The 19,567-nt window shown below is 29.3% G+C and overlaps 1 protein-coding gene across 1 annotated transcript; it reads right to left on the bottom strand.

Moving 5' to 3' along the window:
* Window positions 1-10,328: 10,328 nt before the first annotated feature.
* LOC124491203 (uncharacterized) lies at window positions 10,329-17,944 on the bottom strand. The gene is made up of 4 exons (XM_075734604.1): window positions 17,640-17,944; window positions 17,362-17,513; window positions 16,493-16,975; window positions 10,329-13,018 (listed from the first exon to the last, which is right to left on the bottom strand). Exons 1-4 carry the CDS (start codon window positions 17,942-17,944, stop codon window positions 12,447-12,449), a joined length of 1,512 nt encoding a protein of 503 aa, XP_075590719.1. The 3' UTR covers window positions 10,329-12,446.
* Window positions 17,945-19,567: the final 1,623 nt, after the last annotated feature.

Here is a 19,567-nt window from a genome sequence, read left to right as displayed (position 1 = left end):
AGTCTATAAATATGAATATATGACGGCGGCGGATTTTTTGTTTTTTTTCGTTTGTTTTGTTTGTTTGTTTCATTGGAACACAATAAATTCTTCTCTTTTTTTTTCTCACATATATCCATATAGTAGTAGTGAAGATATTTCCAATGAAGAGAAATCTGATAGTGGCGTTTGGATTTTCATTTTGTTGTTATTGGTGGTGATGGTGGTGGCGGTAGTAGTGGTGATGGTGGTGGTGGTGGTTGTGGTTGTGATCAAACCTTTGCTGGAACTACACTGATGAATTATACGTTTTTTTTCTATATTTTTTTATTTATATCATCATTGTATAATATATTATCGGGATACAAATCATCATCCAATAGAGAAACATCTCTCCAATTGGTTCAAAAATTCAATTTGATACGCGTGCGTTGTAACGCATCAATTTTTGTTCGTTGTTGTTGTTGTTGTTGTTTCATTAGGATCATACCACTATCAGTTTGATGATAACCAAATACGAATACAAATAAATAGGCGGTAAATATATTGGACAGAACAACATTATTACTAACAGAGTTTTTTATTATTTATGGCAGTGGCGATGTTTAGCCGTTTTTGTTGTTGATATTTGTTGTTGTTGGTGGTGGTAGCATTCTTGATAATAATGATAATAAATTTGATCATTTCGATGTTTTTTTTTTTTGAATACTACAACTACCACAATTTGAATCAATCTGAATTTTTTTTCATTTTTTTTTTGTTGTCTGATACAATTTTCATAGGATGGAGATAGCGGTGTGTGTGTGTGTATTCAATTTCAACAGTGAAGTGTAATTCCTTTACTAACTACCATCTTGACTACTACTGATGGATGTATTCTATACACATAGAGAAATTTTTTTTTTTCGCTACTTACATTCTACAAATTTTTTTTCTCTGTTTCAGTATGTGTGTGTGTTTTTAAATTTCAACAATTTTTTCTAGTACTATCCCACTTTGAATATAATCTACACATATATTATATCAAAATATATAGGACCGCCTTAAAATATTTTTAGTTGATAGCTAGTGGTATAGTTTATCAACAATAACAATCAAAAACATCTTGTTTGACCCCGCCTTTTATATCTTTTTTTCTTTTGAGTTGACTACAAACATACATTACACTGGGGGGAAAAAAAAGAAAGCTACAGTGTAACAACAAATATATGCAGTTATTCTCGTATTAACTTTCTTTGTTTTCTGATTTTATGAGTTTATTTTTTTTCTCTTGATGATTCTGATGTTTATTCATTGTTCATTGTGGCTACAGGATCTCTACGAATTTTTTTTTTTTTTTGAAGAGAAACATTTTTTTTTCAACCCAGCCGGACCTAGACATTGTTTGGTTTTTTTTGACTTGTTCATCAAATTCTGATATGTTTGTGGGTAGTAGTAGTAGTAGTAGTAGTAGTCAAGATCAAAGAGATAATCAGGAAACATCGTCTGTTCCTGAATTTTTTTTTTTTTTTGACAGATAAGATGATTTTTTTTTCGTTTTCAAGATAACTATGTGCATCGAGTTTTTTCTTCACCATCATCACCATGTGTGTGTGTATTTTGTGTATGATTTTCATTGACAAAATCTTTCCTATGACCAAAAAAAAACACAGAGAAAAATTGAAAGGATTATGCTGATTTATAAAGTGACTGATTTGTCTTATTTCTTGTTCTTGTTGATGACAGATATATACTATAGCCATGTGTAATGAAAATAAAACCTTAAAAGATTAGAATTTGACATGTGTGTATGTGTGCGAAATGATTGGACTTGAATTCGAGGTGTTTGACTGTTGATGATGATGATGATGAAAAATCAATTAAAATCTTCACTGGCTGAAAGATTAAATGTCACGAGATCGGACATATTTTTCTCTCTTTCGTCACTTTTGATAATGATGATGATGATGGTAGTATGACATTCCTTACATACAACTAATACATCAAATGAATGAAATGAAATGATCAAGGAACAAAAAAAAACTATGGAAAAGAAAATAGCATAACCTGTAATTAACCTTGATTGATTATTATAATAATTATCATCATCATTAGCCGTGACATTCATGATAATGGTCACTTTTTTTTTCTTTGGTTTGTGTCATTGTCTTCATTGATACTATATAGTAGTAGAGTGAAGTGTGAAGATGATGATGATGATGAAAAAAAAAATCTTAACGTTTTTCAATAATGGAAATAATCCATATGATGATGATGATGATGATGATTTTAGTTGAAATGAAAAAAAAATCAAGAAAAAATCCCACATGATACATGTTGTAATATAATGATCACTTACAGCACTTATATGTCCGCATGGATAATATGTAAATTGCAAAAAAAAAAAAAAAAATTCCACACACACACGACAAATGCAATGACTGTTCCATGGAGCCATATAAACAATATTTTGATTAATTGTTTTATTATGTAAATGATCATTTGATTTTTTTTTTGTTTCATTTTGTTTTGTTCTAATATTTCCACTTTTACCGACAAAATGAATCAAATGAACAGTTTAAAACAAAACAAAACAAAAAAAAGAATATATTCTTTTCCACACAGAAAAAAAACTGCCATAAGTTCAATGGATTTTAGTTATTTTTTTTTCATTCATTTTTCATTCAATAATTTTGTTTTGGTGGAGTTTTTGGAAAAAAAATAACAACTTTTTTTCCATCTTATTGGTTGCCACCGCCTTTTTAAATTTATTTCATTCATTCATTCATTCATTCATCACCGGATAATCATCATAACTGGATTTGTTTCATTTCATTTTTTTTTGCTCACTGATCAATGATATTTTGTAATTAGATTCGGGTTTTTTTTGTGGTAATTTTTTTATGTTTTATGTTGTTATTGTTATTGAGCTTACATTGTGAATATTCAGAATTCAGAAGCAAAAAAAAAAATTGGATTCGATATGGTCATATATGACCAATTGTTAATCGATTGATGAAATAGAAAAAAAAACGAACCAAAACTAAATTCCAACAACAACAACAACAACAACAACAAAAAGATGCTGATTGTCACTTATGAAATATTGAAAAAAAATGATGAATCATTAGTTATATCATTATGGAACATCATAACTACTAAAAATAAAAGTAATGAATTGGATTTTTAGCCAGAAAAATGTGTATTGGTTTGTGCATCTTCACACCCATGGTGGTGGTATATAATTTATCTTATCATTTTGGGTATCATCATCATCATCGTCATTTTCCTATGTCCCCGGTGTTTGTATGATGGCCAGCCAAAAAAAAACCATTTGTAATATTCACACATTCATTGATCCAATATTTTATTCTTTGCTATTATTATTGTAGCCGGTAATGTTGATGATGATGATGATGATGAACTGTACCCGAAAACGAAAAAAAAAATTGATACATACATAGTTCCATTGTTGAATGAATGAATGATCTAAATTTATAGATAATGTCTCGATTTCATTGTTTGTTTGTTTGTTTCTTTCATTTTTTTTCTCTTTTTGATGTTCCATAATAATTTGTGTGTGTGTGTGTGTGTGTTGGTCTGTCTGTTCGACAGTGTTTGACAATGTTCAGTGACCATTTATGATTTCCAACAACAAAGACGATAGAACTGAAAAAAAACTGTCATTTATCATCCAAAAAAGCAAGAAAGAAGAAGAAAAAAAAAGTTTCAAAACTTGCGTGAAATCCAAAAAAAAAACAGGATTTATTATTGCCAACAACAAACACACACACAGAGACAAATAGACATTATATATACGAGATCGTGACCACGTGCAACACATAAACAATTTTCATATTTTTGTTTTCCATATTTTTAATTTTCATTTTTAGCGTTGCTTGTTTATAACCACATTCTGTGAGATTTTGAATTTTTTTGTTTCTGGTCCACAAACACACACACATATGTCCTGTGGCCATTTCTTTTTGCAGTACATCGATTTATCTATTATCTTTCATATACTGTTTATCTATCATTTGATTCATTCATGCACACACAAACACACACACAATTTCAATCAGAGAACAAAAATCTGAATCTGATATTTAGATTCAAAAAACTGTTATTGTTGTTTCAGATTTTTTATTTCAGTATTCCTATAACTGTGTTACAATTCATTGTCTGCCCTGTACATATTTATAGGATGTGCATTTGTATTGTAAAAAAACACCCAGAATCAGAATTCATAATTCTTCATTTTTAATATGCAAGCAGGTTTATATATTTTGTTTTCAATATCAAACGACAAAAAAATAAATCAGTGAAGAAAAGAGATAGAAAAAGTGCATGACACAACATGTCATGTTTTTTTATTTTTTATTCGCCATCAAATCATCATGATCATCATCATTTATCAAAGTAAATCAAAAAAAAAAAAAATGATACAAGATTTAAATAAAAAGAATCTAACGACAATCCTGAAATAGAATGGAAAAAAATTGAAAACATCAGCAGAAATAATAAAAAAAACAAATACAAAATGATGATGAACCAGACAACAAACGAAAAAAAATTTTCATTGAAAACCATTGCCAAGAATTTGTCTCTCTCTGAACATTAATTACAATATAATGGATATAAAGAAAAAAAAGGAGTACTACTAATATCCATGTATCTCATTGACAAATTTTGATTTTTATCATATCAAATTAACATTTTGGCAATTTTTGTTGTTGTTGTAAAAACTATAAAGACTAACCCAATAAAATGTAAAAATCATCAACCAAAAATGAATGCAGAAATAATAATTGGATGTACAGAATGAAACAAAATGACTAGATGGATGGATGGATTGATGCTTATTTTAAGTTTTGATAAATCTTTATTCTTTTTTTGTGTTTTTTTTTATAAACAGCTATTTACTTTGGCAGCCATAGGCAATCGACGATGTAATAATTAATTTTTTTTTACATACAAATTAGATGAATATATATAATATAAAGTTTTATGTTTCTTCTGTTTGTCTGTGAATAACCGGAGAAAAAAAATTGATTGAAATAAATGTAAATTAGGCTGGAATTAGGCTATTACCTAAAACGTTGTTGTTGTTGTTGCTGCTGCTGCTGTTACTGATTATTTCATACTAACTAATCACATGATTCAAGAATGTCGGTTTTTTTTGTTTGTTTGGTAATTATATCTGTTATTATTATTGAATTAAATTGAATCTACGGATTATGATTTGCTATAGAATTCTTAATCATTGGATTTGAATTTTTTTTTCATCTTAATTTTTAATTATTCACCATTTGCATTGCATTGCATTTCATTTCATTTCATTTATCTGAAGGATAATGATGATGATGACCGATTGATCAGGATGTTTGTTGATCAGGGTGCAGATTTTTTTTTTGCCTCTTCAAAGAAATACACACATTTATACTTGATTGATGAATTTCAATTGAGGAAAACATTTTTTTTTTTCATTCATTCATTGATCATCGTGATCTTCAGCATCCTTTTTTTTGTTGTTGTTGTTGTTGCTTGAAAAAAAAGGAAAAAGAAAATCCCATAATGTCAATGTTCACTGTTAATGGTGGGCATGCCTTTTCTGTCTGTGTGTGTGTGTTTTTTTTGCAAATGAAATACAAAAACCTTGATTTACAACAATTTTTTTTTCTCATTGCCCACTATGAATTGAATGTGAATTTGGTCAAGGAATTTTTTGGATTTCTATTTATTTTTTTTTCGATGAAAATTTGCCCTTTTTTCTTCACACATAAATGACCGTCGATGTATAACAGCATTTATTGATGAACAATGACACTAACAAAAAAAAAAAGATTATGATTTATTACACTGATGTTTTGTGATCGTGATCTTGATGATATGATGTTCATAATATGAACTTCATATATATTATATTATATCGATATTGATGAGGATGATGATGATTAACTTTTATGTGGCTCACGTGATTAACATCATTTATTTTTTCTTATCTCCAATTTTATAAAATTTATCTTTCATCATCAAGAATGAAATGAAATGAATTGGATACCATGGATTCAATCAAAAAGAAAAGTGGAAAATTAACCTTGGTTTTTTTATCTTTTTGATTATTACCGTAGTTTTTTTTTCTCCAGTCTTCTGGATCATTTTTTTTTCATTCACCAATATCAGCAGTATCAATAATCCTAGGAATCAAAAAATTCTTATTATCAGTGAATAAATGAGAAAAATTCTTCATTCATCTTATTCAGGAATATGTGAAAATCACATTGGCCATCATCATGTTCAAATCATTGGTTAGTTGGTTGGTTGGTTGGTTTTTGCTTTTTTTTTCTCGTTTTTTTTAGTATTCAAACTATTGATTCGTGAATGTAATTCTTTTTACATTCTTCGTATTCTTTTTCCTTTTATCCTTGTTTGTCTATGAGAAACCCAAGAAAGCTCAGAAAAAAAAACCGATGAAAGCTTGAAAATTGTAAAGATAAACCGAGTGAGTGAGTGAGAGAGAGAGAAAAAGTGTGTTCGACGAACCGAAAGAAATAGAGAAAAAAAAAGATTCGTAAAAAGCCAAATATTATCATCATCGTCGTCAAAAAAAAAAAAAAAAAAAAATGCCATGAAACAAAACTACTACCCCCACACTCCACACACACACACACACACACACATAACTTTCAGTATAGAAAAAAAAACCAACTGAAAACGTCAAACTTCATCAACTAAATATCCAATAATATTATAGATTTTTCACATGTGTGTGATGTGTACTGTAGTTGCTGAAACATTTCAAATAATAATAATAATAAAGCCAGAATAAAAATGATATGTTAATACCCTGAATTTTTTTCGTGAATGTGTATGTGTGTGTGTGTGTGTTTATGTGGCTCACCACCAAAAAACCGACAGACACACACACACATGATTCTTTATGATCAGTTTTTTTTTTATTTCTTATTTCACTCTTCGATGAATTGAATAAATGTATGGAGAAAGAAATGATTGTGTGTGTGTGCTGTGTGCTGTTCCATTGGCAAGAATATTCTGATTTCTCTTCTTTATATTGGTCAATAATCAAGAATTCAAATTTGACAACTTTTATGTGTGTAATAATAATATGATTTGCTTTTGTCTTCTGTGTGTAATAATTGTATTCGATGTCTTGTCTTGTACAAGGTCACAAATTCTTAGAATTCATTACACTACATTATTATCATCAACAGACATCTGGATTCATTATTATGAATGATGATGAGGAGGTTGAACTTGAAAAAGAAAAATTCATGTTTTGTTTGTTTCATTCGAGTATTTTTTTTTTCTTTCTTCATAGATCATTTATGATAGACTAAATAATAATGAAACAAACTCCAACTCATTTTGGTCAATGATCTAAAATTGATGATGATTGAAAGAATCCGGTGTGATTAGTTTCGTTTAGTAAAATTCATCAGAATTTTATCATGATGACTATATATAAAATAAAACAAAACAAAACAATCTAGACGGGTAAATTATCGAGAAAAATTTTTTTTGTTTTTGTTTTTGTTTTAATAGCTCAAGTGGTCAATATTCGTTTGTTTGTTGGAAAAAAAATGCCAATTCAAATCATATTTCCTATCATTATCCATGATGATGATGATGATGATTATTATTATTTGATTTCAAGCCTGTTGCGTATTATTTATGTTTGTTTTTGTTTTTGTTTTTGTTTTGTTCATTACAAATCAACAAAATTACGTTACGGTATCTAGTATCTATTTTTTATTTTATTTTTTTTTTTGGTCTTGGCTAAAATACACTTACAATAAACCGCACCGAAAAAGCTCATAAATTATTATTATATAAATGTGTGATGACTATTATTAGCAACAACCAAAGCCAACAAAAAAAAAAGAAAAAAATCCCAAAAAAAACAACAACAACAACAACAACAAATTATTAAAGCCGACGACCATCATCATTGGATGATGATGCGCCGGAGTTTTTTTTCTCTTTCATCCTGTTTTTTTTTACTGTATGTTGATGGTAGTGAATCCCTTTTCAAATCCCTTTAATGTCAACTGTTTAGGTGGTTGATTGTGTAAATGGACCCTGTGGTCTAAACTAAATCATTGCGTAACAAATGTGTGGGGGCAAAAGAAAAATGGACTAAAATTAGAATGAAATATGTGCTATAGAAAGAAATTCATTGGAATAGTGAAAAAATTTTTATTGCCCAATTCAAGTGGCCCTTCATAATCTTGTTATTGCTGTTGTTGTTGCTGTTTTTGTTGTTGTTACAGGAATGTTACGATGATAATGATGTAATAAAGTAGTTTTTTTTTTGTTTGGCCATTTTTTTCCATAGAAAAATAGAGCAACAGACAGCAAATGATGATGATGATGATAGACAAGTCTATCTTATTGACCATCATTGATGAATAAATATACCGGTAGCAAGTAAAAAAAAATGGTTATTATTATAAACTCAACTGTTGACCATCATTATCAACTTTGATCTATTTATTGTTGATCAGGTGTTGAAATTTTTGTTTCTTTTTTGTTTCATTCAATCATCTTTAACATGAATGATTTGTCCGATGATCATCTGATGATGAAACATCTGTTGATGTTGCTGCTGCTGGTTAAGTTATCAGTTCTTTTTTTTCCATGTTTTTATTTTTTATCCGATTCAACTATTTGTGATTTGTGTATGATAGATAGATCAACAAAGTAGTGATTTGTAATTCATCATAATTAATTAATTTTTTTTTTTTTTGTGTTATCTAATCTTGTTGTATGGATGTTTTTTTTTTGTTCAGCTCCTTGAGCTATCTATTTTTTTCCATTCATCCAAATTAGGAATGAGAAATAAAAAAAAAAAAAGTTATGCTGCACACACGGACACAAACACGATGTAATACCTGTTGTTGTTGTTGTTGTTGTTTTTTGCATATACACGAATCACGTTTGAAATAAAAAAAACAAATCCATCAAAAACGTAATTTTCTAGGAAATTTTCTGATTATCTCTGAATTTTGACAAACAAAACAAAACAAAACAAAATCAATTTTCATTCACAAATGATCCGAATCGATAATTGTCTGTTTGTTTTTTTTATGTTTCTGATGTCTATTTCAATCAAAATGAATTCAAATTCCAAATCTATGCATGTGTGTGGTATTGTTTGGGATAGAAATTGGATGATTTAAATCATCGATATGGTCGGTTTCAAATTAAAATCAAAATGCCAAAGTTTAAAAACATTGCAGTAGGTTAATATCAAGGAATATAATTTATTGTCCGTTGATAGATTATAATTGAAAATTTCTACCTAGAAAATTTTGTTGTTGTTTTGTTATTTTGCATTTTGTTGTTGTTGTTGTTGTTGTTGTTTGGATTACATTATGATAATTGAATGAACAGCCAAGCAACAACAACAAAAAAAACGTGATCAAAACGAAGCGAAAAAAACATATTTGATAAAATAATTTTTTCAATGTTTTTTCAATCACTGGCTTCTTGTCAATTTTTTAATTCTTTTTTTTTTTTTGTTTATCTCCATTTTTATCGTTTCTCAAAAACAGAATATTATTGGTGATGATACACTCACCAATAATATTATGCCAAAGGGGTAATGTCAGTGTTGACCCTTTTCATTTTCTCATCTCTCTCTCTCTCGGTCTCTATTTTTTACTTGCCTGCCATTTTAACTGACATTTTCCAGAGAAAATGAAAATGTTTTTTCCACCACCACCATTACCACCACCACCACCATCATCATGATATCATACCAAAAATATATTCACGAATAAGAATGACTACTGACTACCATACGATATGATATGATGACGGCCATTCAAAGAAGATGGAAATAATGTTGTTGTTGATGATGATGATGATGATGAAAAAGAATAGTGAATGAAGAGGAAAAAAAAGTCAAAATCGAGAATGAAGAAAAAGAAAATGACAGACAGCGAGAAAGAGAGAGATAGAGAGAGACATAAAGTGATGATGATGAATGATTCTATTTTTTTTTTTTTTTTCGTTTTGGGTTATAGTTTTTTTTTTGTTGTTGGGTATATACTTTTTTGATACATACATACAGCATTCACACACACACATACATACAAAACAAATAGTACACGAATATCATATCCCATCATCATTGCCAAAAAAAATAAAACGAATTTTTCGGGTAAAACTTTGGATCTTTTCATTTTTTTGGTTGAACAAAATTGAATAATGAAAAACAAATACAAACAACGGCGACGACGATGTTGTTGATGATGGTTGGTTGGTTGGTATCACACACACACATGCACATGCACACGCAGAGCAAATATTCGTATCGACAAATGTCAAATGGATCAATATTTTTTTTTTGGCTTTTTTTTTTGTTGAAAAGGATCAGAGAATGTCATCATCTTGTGATCTGATGATCAAAGCCTTGGTTTTGTCACGACATACACACACACACTCATACACACACACATTTCAACAGCTGTCGTTTGTTTTTTTTTCTTTGTCATTTTTTTCTGGACATCCACCACATACATACATCAAATGTGGTGCTTTTTGTTTTATTTGCTGTGTTGAATGACATTAATTAATTAATTCAGATAATTACATTGCTTATATTTAACTTGTTTATTGACCATTTGTCTTTTTTTTCTAGTTTCCGGTCATCGTCATCATCATCATCATTATCGTTTTTTTTTGGTTTGGAAATATGGAAATTCTCAATGCAACCAACAGCAACCGATACCGTTTTTTTCTGGTTTGATTAAAAAAAATAGGATTGTATCGAACAAATTAAAAAAAAACTATGCAAAATCCAAAAAAAAAAACAGTGGATAAAACTAGAAAAAATGAAAATGAAAATGAAAAAAGAAAACTAAACGACAACGATGAAACAAACTAATATAACCCAAAAAAACGACAAGCCAAAAACAAAAAAAAAAAAAAAAAAAAAAAAACCCAAAGAAGAAGAAGAAAAAACAATGTGTCTTGAGCAGGCTCAACCGAACCGCAACATCATTTATCATCATCGTCTTTTTTTTTTGTTCTTTCATATTCGTCTTCATTTTCTATTCATTTCATTCATTCATTCGTTTTTCATTCATTTGTTGTTGTTGTTGTTGTCTCCACATTTGGTTATTTTTATTATTTGTTTTTCTGGTTGTGTGGGTGTGTGTGTGTGTATCTATTGTATGTTGTGTTTTGTGACTATTTCTGGTAAAGAAATCAAAAAAAAACAAAACGAAACGTACTGTAAACGTCTTTCTTTTACATTTTTTTTTTTGTTTTTTGAATCGTCAGTTATGAATTTTCATTTTTTTCTTCGTTTGTTTATGACGATTTGTCCGAGAATTTGTTTTTTTTTGTTTTGTTTTGTTTTATTCCTTGAAATCGATGTAAAAAAAATTAAATCTTTAACAAAAAAGTTCCTGGATCTGAGATCTAATCTGGAGAGAAAACATTGACAAAATGAATATCAAAAACCCACAAAAAAAAACCAAAATGACAACATTGGGCAACTGCAACTATCACAGTGCATTGGAGAAATGTCAAACACAAATGTGACAGTTCACTGAAAAAAAATGAAAATGAAAATAAAGACGTTTGACATGCTAAAATATGAAATTCCAAATATGAAAAAGGGGCCTAGCTTTTTTTTTGAATTTTTATTTTCCGTTTTCTTCTCTTGATTGAGACTTTACAACTATAACATGCATACACACACACACCTACATATTAGATATGTGTGATAGAGAAGAAAATGTATGATAAATGATCTTTTTTCGTTTGTTGGACACACACACATACACACAATTCGGTCGACAAAGGTAAATGGAACCTTTTTTTTCTTGTCAAAACTGTCAATTGTTTTGCGTTTTGTTTTCTAAGATATATATATATAGAATGAAGAAAATTTTCGTGTGTGTGAATGTGTGTGACAGTTTAATTTTATTTTTCAAATTCCCTCGATTGTTGATCGTTGTGAATTCCAAATTTTTGTAGATAAAAAAATGATGATGAAAAGATAAACATCAGCAAAATGCCACAAAAAAACCGTTTTTAATTAATTAGGAATAATTCTTATTTTTTAAATTCTTTTCAGAATTCCAAAAAAAAATCCAGTTGTTTCTTGTGTCAATACAGAATAATAAGTCAATATGGTGTATGTTTGGGTATGCGTGGGTGTGAATCAAAAAGAATCAAAAAAAAAAAATCTACAGATTATTTAGATTATTGACTAATACAGATACATGTGTGTGTGTGTGTGTTAGTGTTGTATGATATGAGATTCTGGTATTCTTTTTTTCTTGCAAAAAAAAAAATTCAATTCTTATATTGAATGATTGAATATGAAAACAAACAAAAAAAATTTTGTTTTTCTCATTGATTAATATGATATGATGTGTGTAACATATATCAAATCATCATCTACAAAAAAAAACCAAAAAAAAGAACGGCTAATTTTCATTCAAAGTTGACTACAGGCAATCTTCTATCTCTTCAACATCATCGTCATCGCCATTGCCATCGCCACCACCAACATTTGGATCAATTTCAATAATTTTGCCAGTAGTTGATCCAAATAATTTATCCAATTCTTGATGATGATGATTATTTGGATTTCCTGCCATATTTGTTCCACTATCAGCATCACTAATCATTGTTGCTGTTGTTGAATGTACCATACTGTTATTGTTGATTGATCCACAAATATTATTGCCGATACTATGATTGATTGGCATCAATCCATTTGTTGTTAAAAAATGATGATGATGATGTTGATGATGATTATGGTGATTAAGATGTGGATGATGATCATTCAGATTATTATTTGAATTATTATTACATTTAACTTTGATTTCTTTTTTTGCTTTCATCCGACGATTCTGGAACCAAATTTTAATCTGTCTTTCAGTTAAACCTAATGAATGGGCAATTTCAATACGACGACGACGTGTCAAATAACGATTAAAATGAAATTCTTTTTCCAATTCCAATGTTTGATACCGAGTGTATGTTTGTCGTGTTCGTTTTGGGCCATGACCAGAATCTTTATTGAATAAATAAATAAATGAAAAAAAAAGAAAGAATGAAGAATGAAGAAGAAAAAAAAACAAGATAAGAAAAACATTAATATGGTTGACAGGCAAATTGAAATAGAATTTTTGGTTATGTATAAATAGAATCTGAACACACACACACACACATTCATATCGAATGTTTTTTTTTTCAAGTGACAAGAAAAAAAAATATCAAACAAACATCAAAATATATTCGCTTTTATAGTTCAATGTTGTTGATTGGTGATATGTCTCTGTTTCTGTTACTGTTACTGTTTCGTTCAGTGTTGACAGTTGTCATTTCATTTTCATTTTCAAACATTCATTGAAACTTTAAATTCATTCAACATTCATAGATAGACATTGATGATGACAGGTAATCTTGATTATTATTATTGAAAATAACAAGTTTTCCAATGTGAATGTATGAATGTAGACATTCATTTTTTTTTTTTTTGCTCGAATTTTAATTTCGTGCATCTTTATTTTTTTTTTTTTTTTTTTTTTTTGACTAAGGAAAATGAAAGATATTTTTCTCATTTTACTTTTATATTCATCATCATGTTTGTTTGCCATTTATCATCATCATCATAGACTTGTGTTTTTGTCGATTGAATTTTTTCAATTTTAAAATTTAAAAAATTCATACAAACTGAACAACAAAATCATTATCTGATTTTCTGTTTACATGTCAATACCATTTTTTTTTTTATTTACAATGATCATTTGTAATTTATACAACTTTGGTCATCGTTTTTTTTTCTCCATCAATTTGACCTGAATAATTGTTTTTTTTTATCGATGATGTAAACGAATTCGATCTATTTTTACCAAATCAATAATTTGATTGGTGAAAATAGTTCTTTTTTTTCCCCAAATTCATGATTCAACACGTGATTATGGTTCGAGAATTTTTGTCAGATTAATGTTTTTATAATTTTCAAATGAAAACAAAAAACAAAACAAAAAAAAAATGAATTCATAAATCAAAGTAGTAGGTGGCCACCAACAATTATCATGTTTCATGTGTGTCAGATTTGTTTTGTTTTGTTTTTGTCGTTGTTTTTTTTTTGTTTCTTTCTGAATTTTTTTTTCAAGTATTCAACATAATGTCACTTTGAAATAATAATGATGATGAAAAATGTGATTTTTTGTTGTTGTTATTTTTTTTTCTTCATTTGATAATTGTTGTCTGGTAAATTCGGTTGCATTACTCAATGTTTAGGTTAGGGTAATTTTGGGTAGGATTATCATAACATATGACAAGCATAACAACAAATATAAATATACTACCTCTTTTTTTTCTCGTTTTTTTTCCGAACCAATTAAGTTAATTTCTACCTGCAAAAAAAACTGATGATGATGATGATGAAGAGCTTGTTTTTTGTGTTGTTTCTACTATTTATTCATTCTTTGAATTATGAATAATAATGATTGATCATAGGTAAGCCGAATGTCATCATCATCATCATCATCGCAGTGTGTGTGTGTGTGTGTGGCATGAATGTGAAATTGATGAAAATTGTGAAAAAAAAATTAAAAATTCGGTTTCAATTTGAGACAAGAAAATAGAAAAAAAACCAAGCAAATTATTGACGATAATCTAGATTTCGGTTTTTTTTCAGGGAATGATAAGATTAAAATTTTTTTTTCTTTGAAATTGATTAACACAAAAAACTTGCATATACGCAACGACTAATCAATCATTTTTTTTCCAATCAATTTTGATCTGAATCTATATTAATATCATATATATTTGCCACTCTCTGTCTGTGTGTGTGTGTGTGTTTCAAAGTGTCTTTGAACTTATTATTAATTTTGCTGTGTGTGTGTGTGTATGTGTGTTTTTTTTTAATTGAAAAAAAACAACAAAAAAAAATTCAATTTAATTCACAATTTACAATCATCATCATCATTGAAAATGAATCGTGTAAACCACTTGTTGTTAACATTGCATTTCATATTTATGGGATCATTTTTTTTTTTTTTTTTTTTTGACTTGTACACGTTTAAATTCAATTGAATCATGAAAATTACTTTTTGATTCACTCATTTGTTGTTGTTGTTGTTGTTGTACTGAACATTATTATTATTCTATCGTAAAATCGGGAAATAATAATAATAAAAAAAAGATTCGGTAATTTAACCTTTAAGTGGTATTTAGTGGCCGGACGACAATTTTCATGATGATGATGATATTTTATTGCTGCCATATAACACATTTAAAAATAGGCGCGCGCGCGTTCACTCTCCATAGATTTCACTCTCTCAACTTGAAGATTTATATTTATATTTATTACGCGGCAAATTTATTATCTAAGCTATAAAAACATATAAAATAATAACATTGTTATTGTTGTTGTTGTTGTTGTCAATTTTCGTTTTTCGTTGTTGTTATTATTATATGTAATGTAATCTTTAAATGTCAACAATATAATGGTGGAGACGGGCCAAAACATAATGATGATGATGATGATGATAATAATAAAAAAACGATCCAATTTGAACCGGGCTACTCAAAACAAATACCGGCAACAATTATCATCGGGTTTGAAATGAATATGGTTTTTGAATAGCGAGATAAAACAAAAAAAAAATTTATTAGCAAATCTCGGTTTCAATTCCATTATTATGAAACTTTTTCATTCTTTACTTGACCGGTGTGGTGTGGTGTGGTGTTGTTATATATGTGTACACTGTGAATGAATCTCACATTATTCTTGTCTTTTGAAAAATAAAGAAAATTTATTAGGTGTCTTGACACTATTGTCAACAACAACAATAACAACAACAACAACCGATGACCATCATCATTTTATAATCGTAATGATATATAAAAAAAAGCCACAAGTTACATATATGTTTTGCTACAGTACCAGTAGTAGTAGTAGCTATAACATTGCTACTAAATTGATTCTAATGTTGATGATGTAATCAGAAAATGCAATTATATAAATGGTCATCATTGAATAAATGTAAATGGCGATAAAACCGGAGAGAGAGAGAGAGAGAGAGAGAGAGAGAGAGAGAGAGAGAGAGAGAGAGAGAGCCCAAGAGAGAGAGAGAGAGCGAATAATTTATGGCCCAAAACATTGGAAAAAAAACAGCAACAACTTTGAAATTGAATGAATGAATGAAACATAAAATAAACAGCAACATGTTGATACGTACAAGAACAAGATAAAAAAAAACGACACACACACACACATTTAAATATGAATATAAATATTGTATTTACGAATTTTTTTTTTTTGCAGTGGTGTTGATGTTAATTGTTATGATGATGATGATCATCATCATCATCATTATCATTATCATTAAATGATGTTATGATAACTTTTTTTTTCTCTTTAATTCTTGATTAGCAAAAACAAACATTAATGTTAATTTAATTAATGACACGTGTTGTAATAAATTTGAATGTTTGAATTATGATAATAAAAAAAATACTAAAATAAAATTACCTTGATAAGATTTCATCCATGGAAAGAATGATGATGATGATGATGATGATGTTGATGTTGGTGATTTTTGTTGTAGAAATTGTTGTTGTTGTTGTTGTTGTTGATGATGATGATGATGATTCAGATTAAGATGATGTGAATATGGATGCGTATGATGATGATTTTGATGTAATAGATTTGTATTCGTAGAAGACGTTGATGATGATGATGATGATGATAATGGTGGCGTATGATTATTGTTTGGTGTCAATGATCGTGATTCTTGTGATGTTAATTGTTGATGTTTGGATGATAAATCAATAGAATTATTATCATCATCATCATTGTTATCATCATTGTTATTATGACCATCTTTATCATAGCCGGATGTTGTTTTTGATGATGATATTGTAGTGCCTGTTGTTATTGTTGTTGTTGTTGTTGTTGTTGTTTTAGATGTAATGGTTTCCGATTTAATATGTCCACCATTCAATGATGATGATTCTATATTGCAATTAGGATTATTTTGAATAACTTTTGAACGAAATAATAATGAACGTTGTTCAGAATCAATATCGTTTGCTGTAATAGATGACGATGATGATGATGATGATGATAATGACATAATCAAATCAAGTTGACGATTATTTTTATTATTATTATTTGGTGATCGTTGTTGTGTATTATTGGTAAGTATTGCTGATGTTGAGGATAATGGTCCATCATCTATTGATCCATGATGATTTGTCGATGTTTGTCGTATTAATTCATATGGTAATGGTATCATATCTACATGATTTTGATGATTCGATTGTGGTGGTGGTGGTGGTGGTGGTGTGGTGTATATGGACAACTATTTTGAGGTAGATGATGATTATGTGTTTGATTACTGAATACAAATTCATTATAAAATGGATGTGTATATGATGACGGAAGTGGTTGTTGTTGTTGTGATGGTGGCGGTGGTGGTGGTGGCGGTGCTGAAATTGGGTGTTGTTGATGATAACGATGAAGATGATTATTTGAAATTGTAGAAGTATATCTAGGATTAATAATTGGTGGTGATGATGATCCATGATGATAACCATTTGTATATCCGCTATCATGTGAATGATGATAATATGCTGCTGCTGCTGCAGCAGCAGCCGCTGTTGAATTAAAATGATGCGGATGTGGTGTCGGTGGTGGTGGATGTAAAATATTTCCTTGTGTATTATGATATTGTGTTGCAATTGGTGGTGATATATTCTCCATTAGATTTGTTGTTGTTGTTGATGATGATGATGGACTAGAACAATTGAAACGTTGTGATGAAATGATTGATGTTTGATCTGATGCGGCAGCAGCAGTTGCGGCTGCAGCCGCTGTCGCCGCTGCTGCTGCTGCAGCTGCAGCTGTAATCGAAGATGCTGCTGTATACATAGCTGATGGTGTTGTCATCGTTGATGATGACGATGATTGATTTGTATCCATTACATTTGTTGTAATTGCTGCTGCCGCTGATGGTTGAGGTGGTGGTGGTGGTGGTGGCGGTGTTGGCCATTCAGCCGTTGATTGATAATTAAAATATGAATTCATATTCAAGAATTTCTGAATAATTTAAATAAAATAAAAATGTTATGAGGTAATGCTGTAAGATTCAGATTTCGGAAAAAAGAATGAATGTAAGATTCATAGAATTGAAGACATTTTGCATTGATATTTATATACGTTTGTCTTTGATCAATAATGATGATGATGATGATGATTATGGCTATGGCCAATAATGGTGATAATGATGACTAGGTGCCAATAACAACAACAACAACAACAACATATCCGAATAAAAACAAACTTTTCACTATCTAATATTGATAATGGTGGTGGTCACTCGGAAGGTCAGTCTATTAATGAATGTTGGCAATGATGATGATTTGAGGATGATAACAATAATGATGACGAAAGCGACAACAACAGTATTTGGATATAAAAATGAATGAATGAAAGGAAAGGAAATTTTTTTTTTTTTTTTTGGTTCAGAAACAAAACAACAACAACAACAACAAAAAATAAACACGTGACCGACCGCCTATTTTTTTTCACTTTTTGTTTGCTATATATATTATTCAGTCTTGTTGTTTTCGATGACGATATAAAATAATATGTATTTGGTTCAAATATAATGATAATAATAATAATAATAATAACAATGATGATGACTGACCAAAATGACTAGGAATTGACTATATATATATGCCATTTGGCATTTGACCATAGGGTCAAACCTTAGTTCCAATAATGGTCAATGTTGGAGAAAAAAACCACGACGACGACAACAACAACAACAACAACGAATTTCATAGGTTCAATAATTTGATTTTTTTTTCGCTGGGGCCTGATGATGATGATGGTCAAAATGATGAATAGCATTTACTCATACACACACACACACACACAATATGGTGATGGTCACACACAAGAATGGTATATAGTTTTTTTTCCAGGTTTAAGGCCAGGTTTTTTTTTCGACTGCATTTTCTTTCATGCCTAAATTTCATTATTTGACAGCTTCTGTTTATTCATTTTTTTTCACTGATTTTTTTTTTTTTTTTGATTTGTCCAATCCTATGACGAGAAAGATATATGAGAAAGTGGATAACAAAATCGAATGCTGTTCAATAAATGAATTCAATGGTGAATATGGACACACACACACACACAATGGTCAGATCAGATCAATTTGTTGTTGTTGTTGTTTTTGGATGGACATTTGAGTTTTCTGTTTCATTGGAAATTGAAGCAACAACAAACCCTTTGGCCACCTGCCGCTTTTTTTTCAACCATTTGTTTCCCTTTTTTATCCAATTGCGGCTAAGTAGTCAGATGGCGGTTAATATCAATAATGAAAGCAACAATGAAAAAGCGGATGAGTAACATTTGGTTGCATACAAAACGATTTCTGGTTTTTGAATCGGAAACTGTTGTTGTTGTTGTTTTCAAATTTACCAAAAAAAAAACATGAACACAATATATGATCCAAAAATAAATAGGAAATGTCGAGTTTGAAATTGGTTTCAAACGCCAAAAATTTTCAAGATTACGTACGTCACAATGGAT

This window comes from Dermatophagoides farinae, chromosome 10 (assembly GCF_024713945.1).
Source record: "Dermatophagoides farinae isolate YC_2012a chromosome 10, ASM2471394v1, whole genome shotgun sequence".
Lineage (NCBI taxonomy): Eukaryota > Metazoa > Arthropoda > Arachnida > Sarcoptiformes > Pyroglyphidae > Dermatophagoides > Dermatophagoides farinae.
The sequence above is the reverse complement of the archived record's forward strand: the minus strand, read 5'-3'. Positions and strand labels throughout refer to the sequence as shown.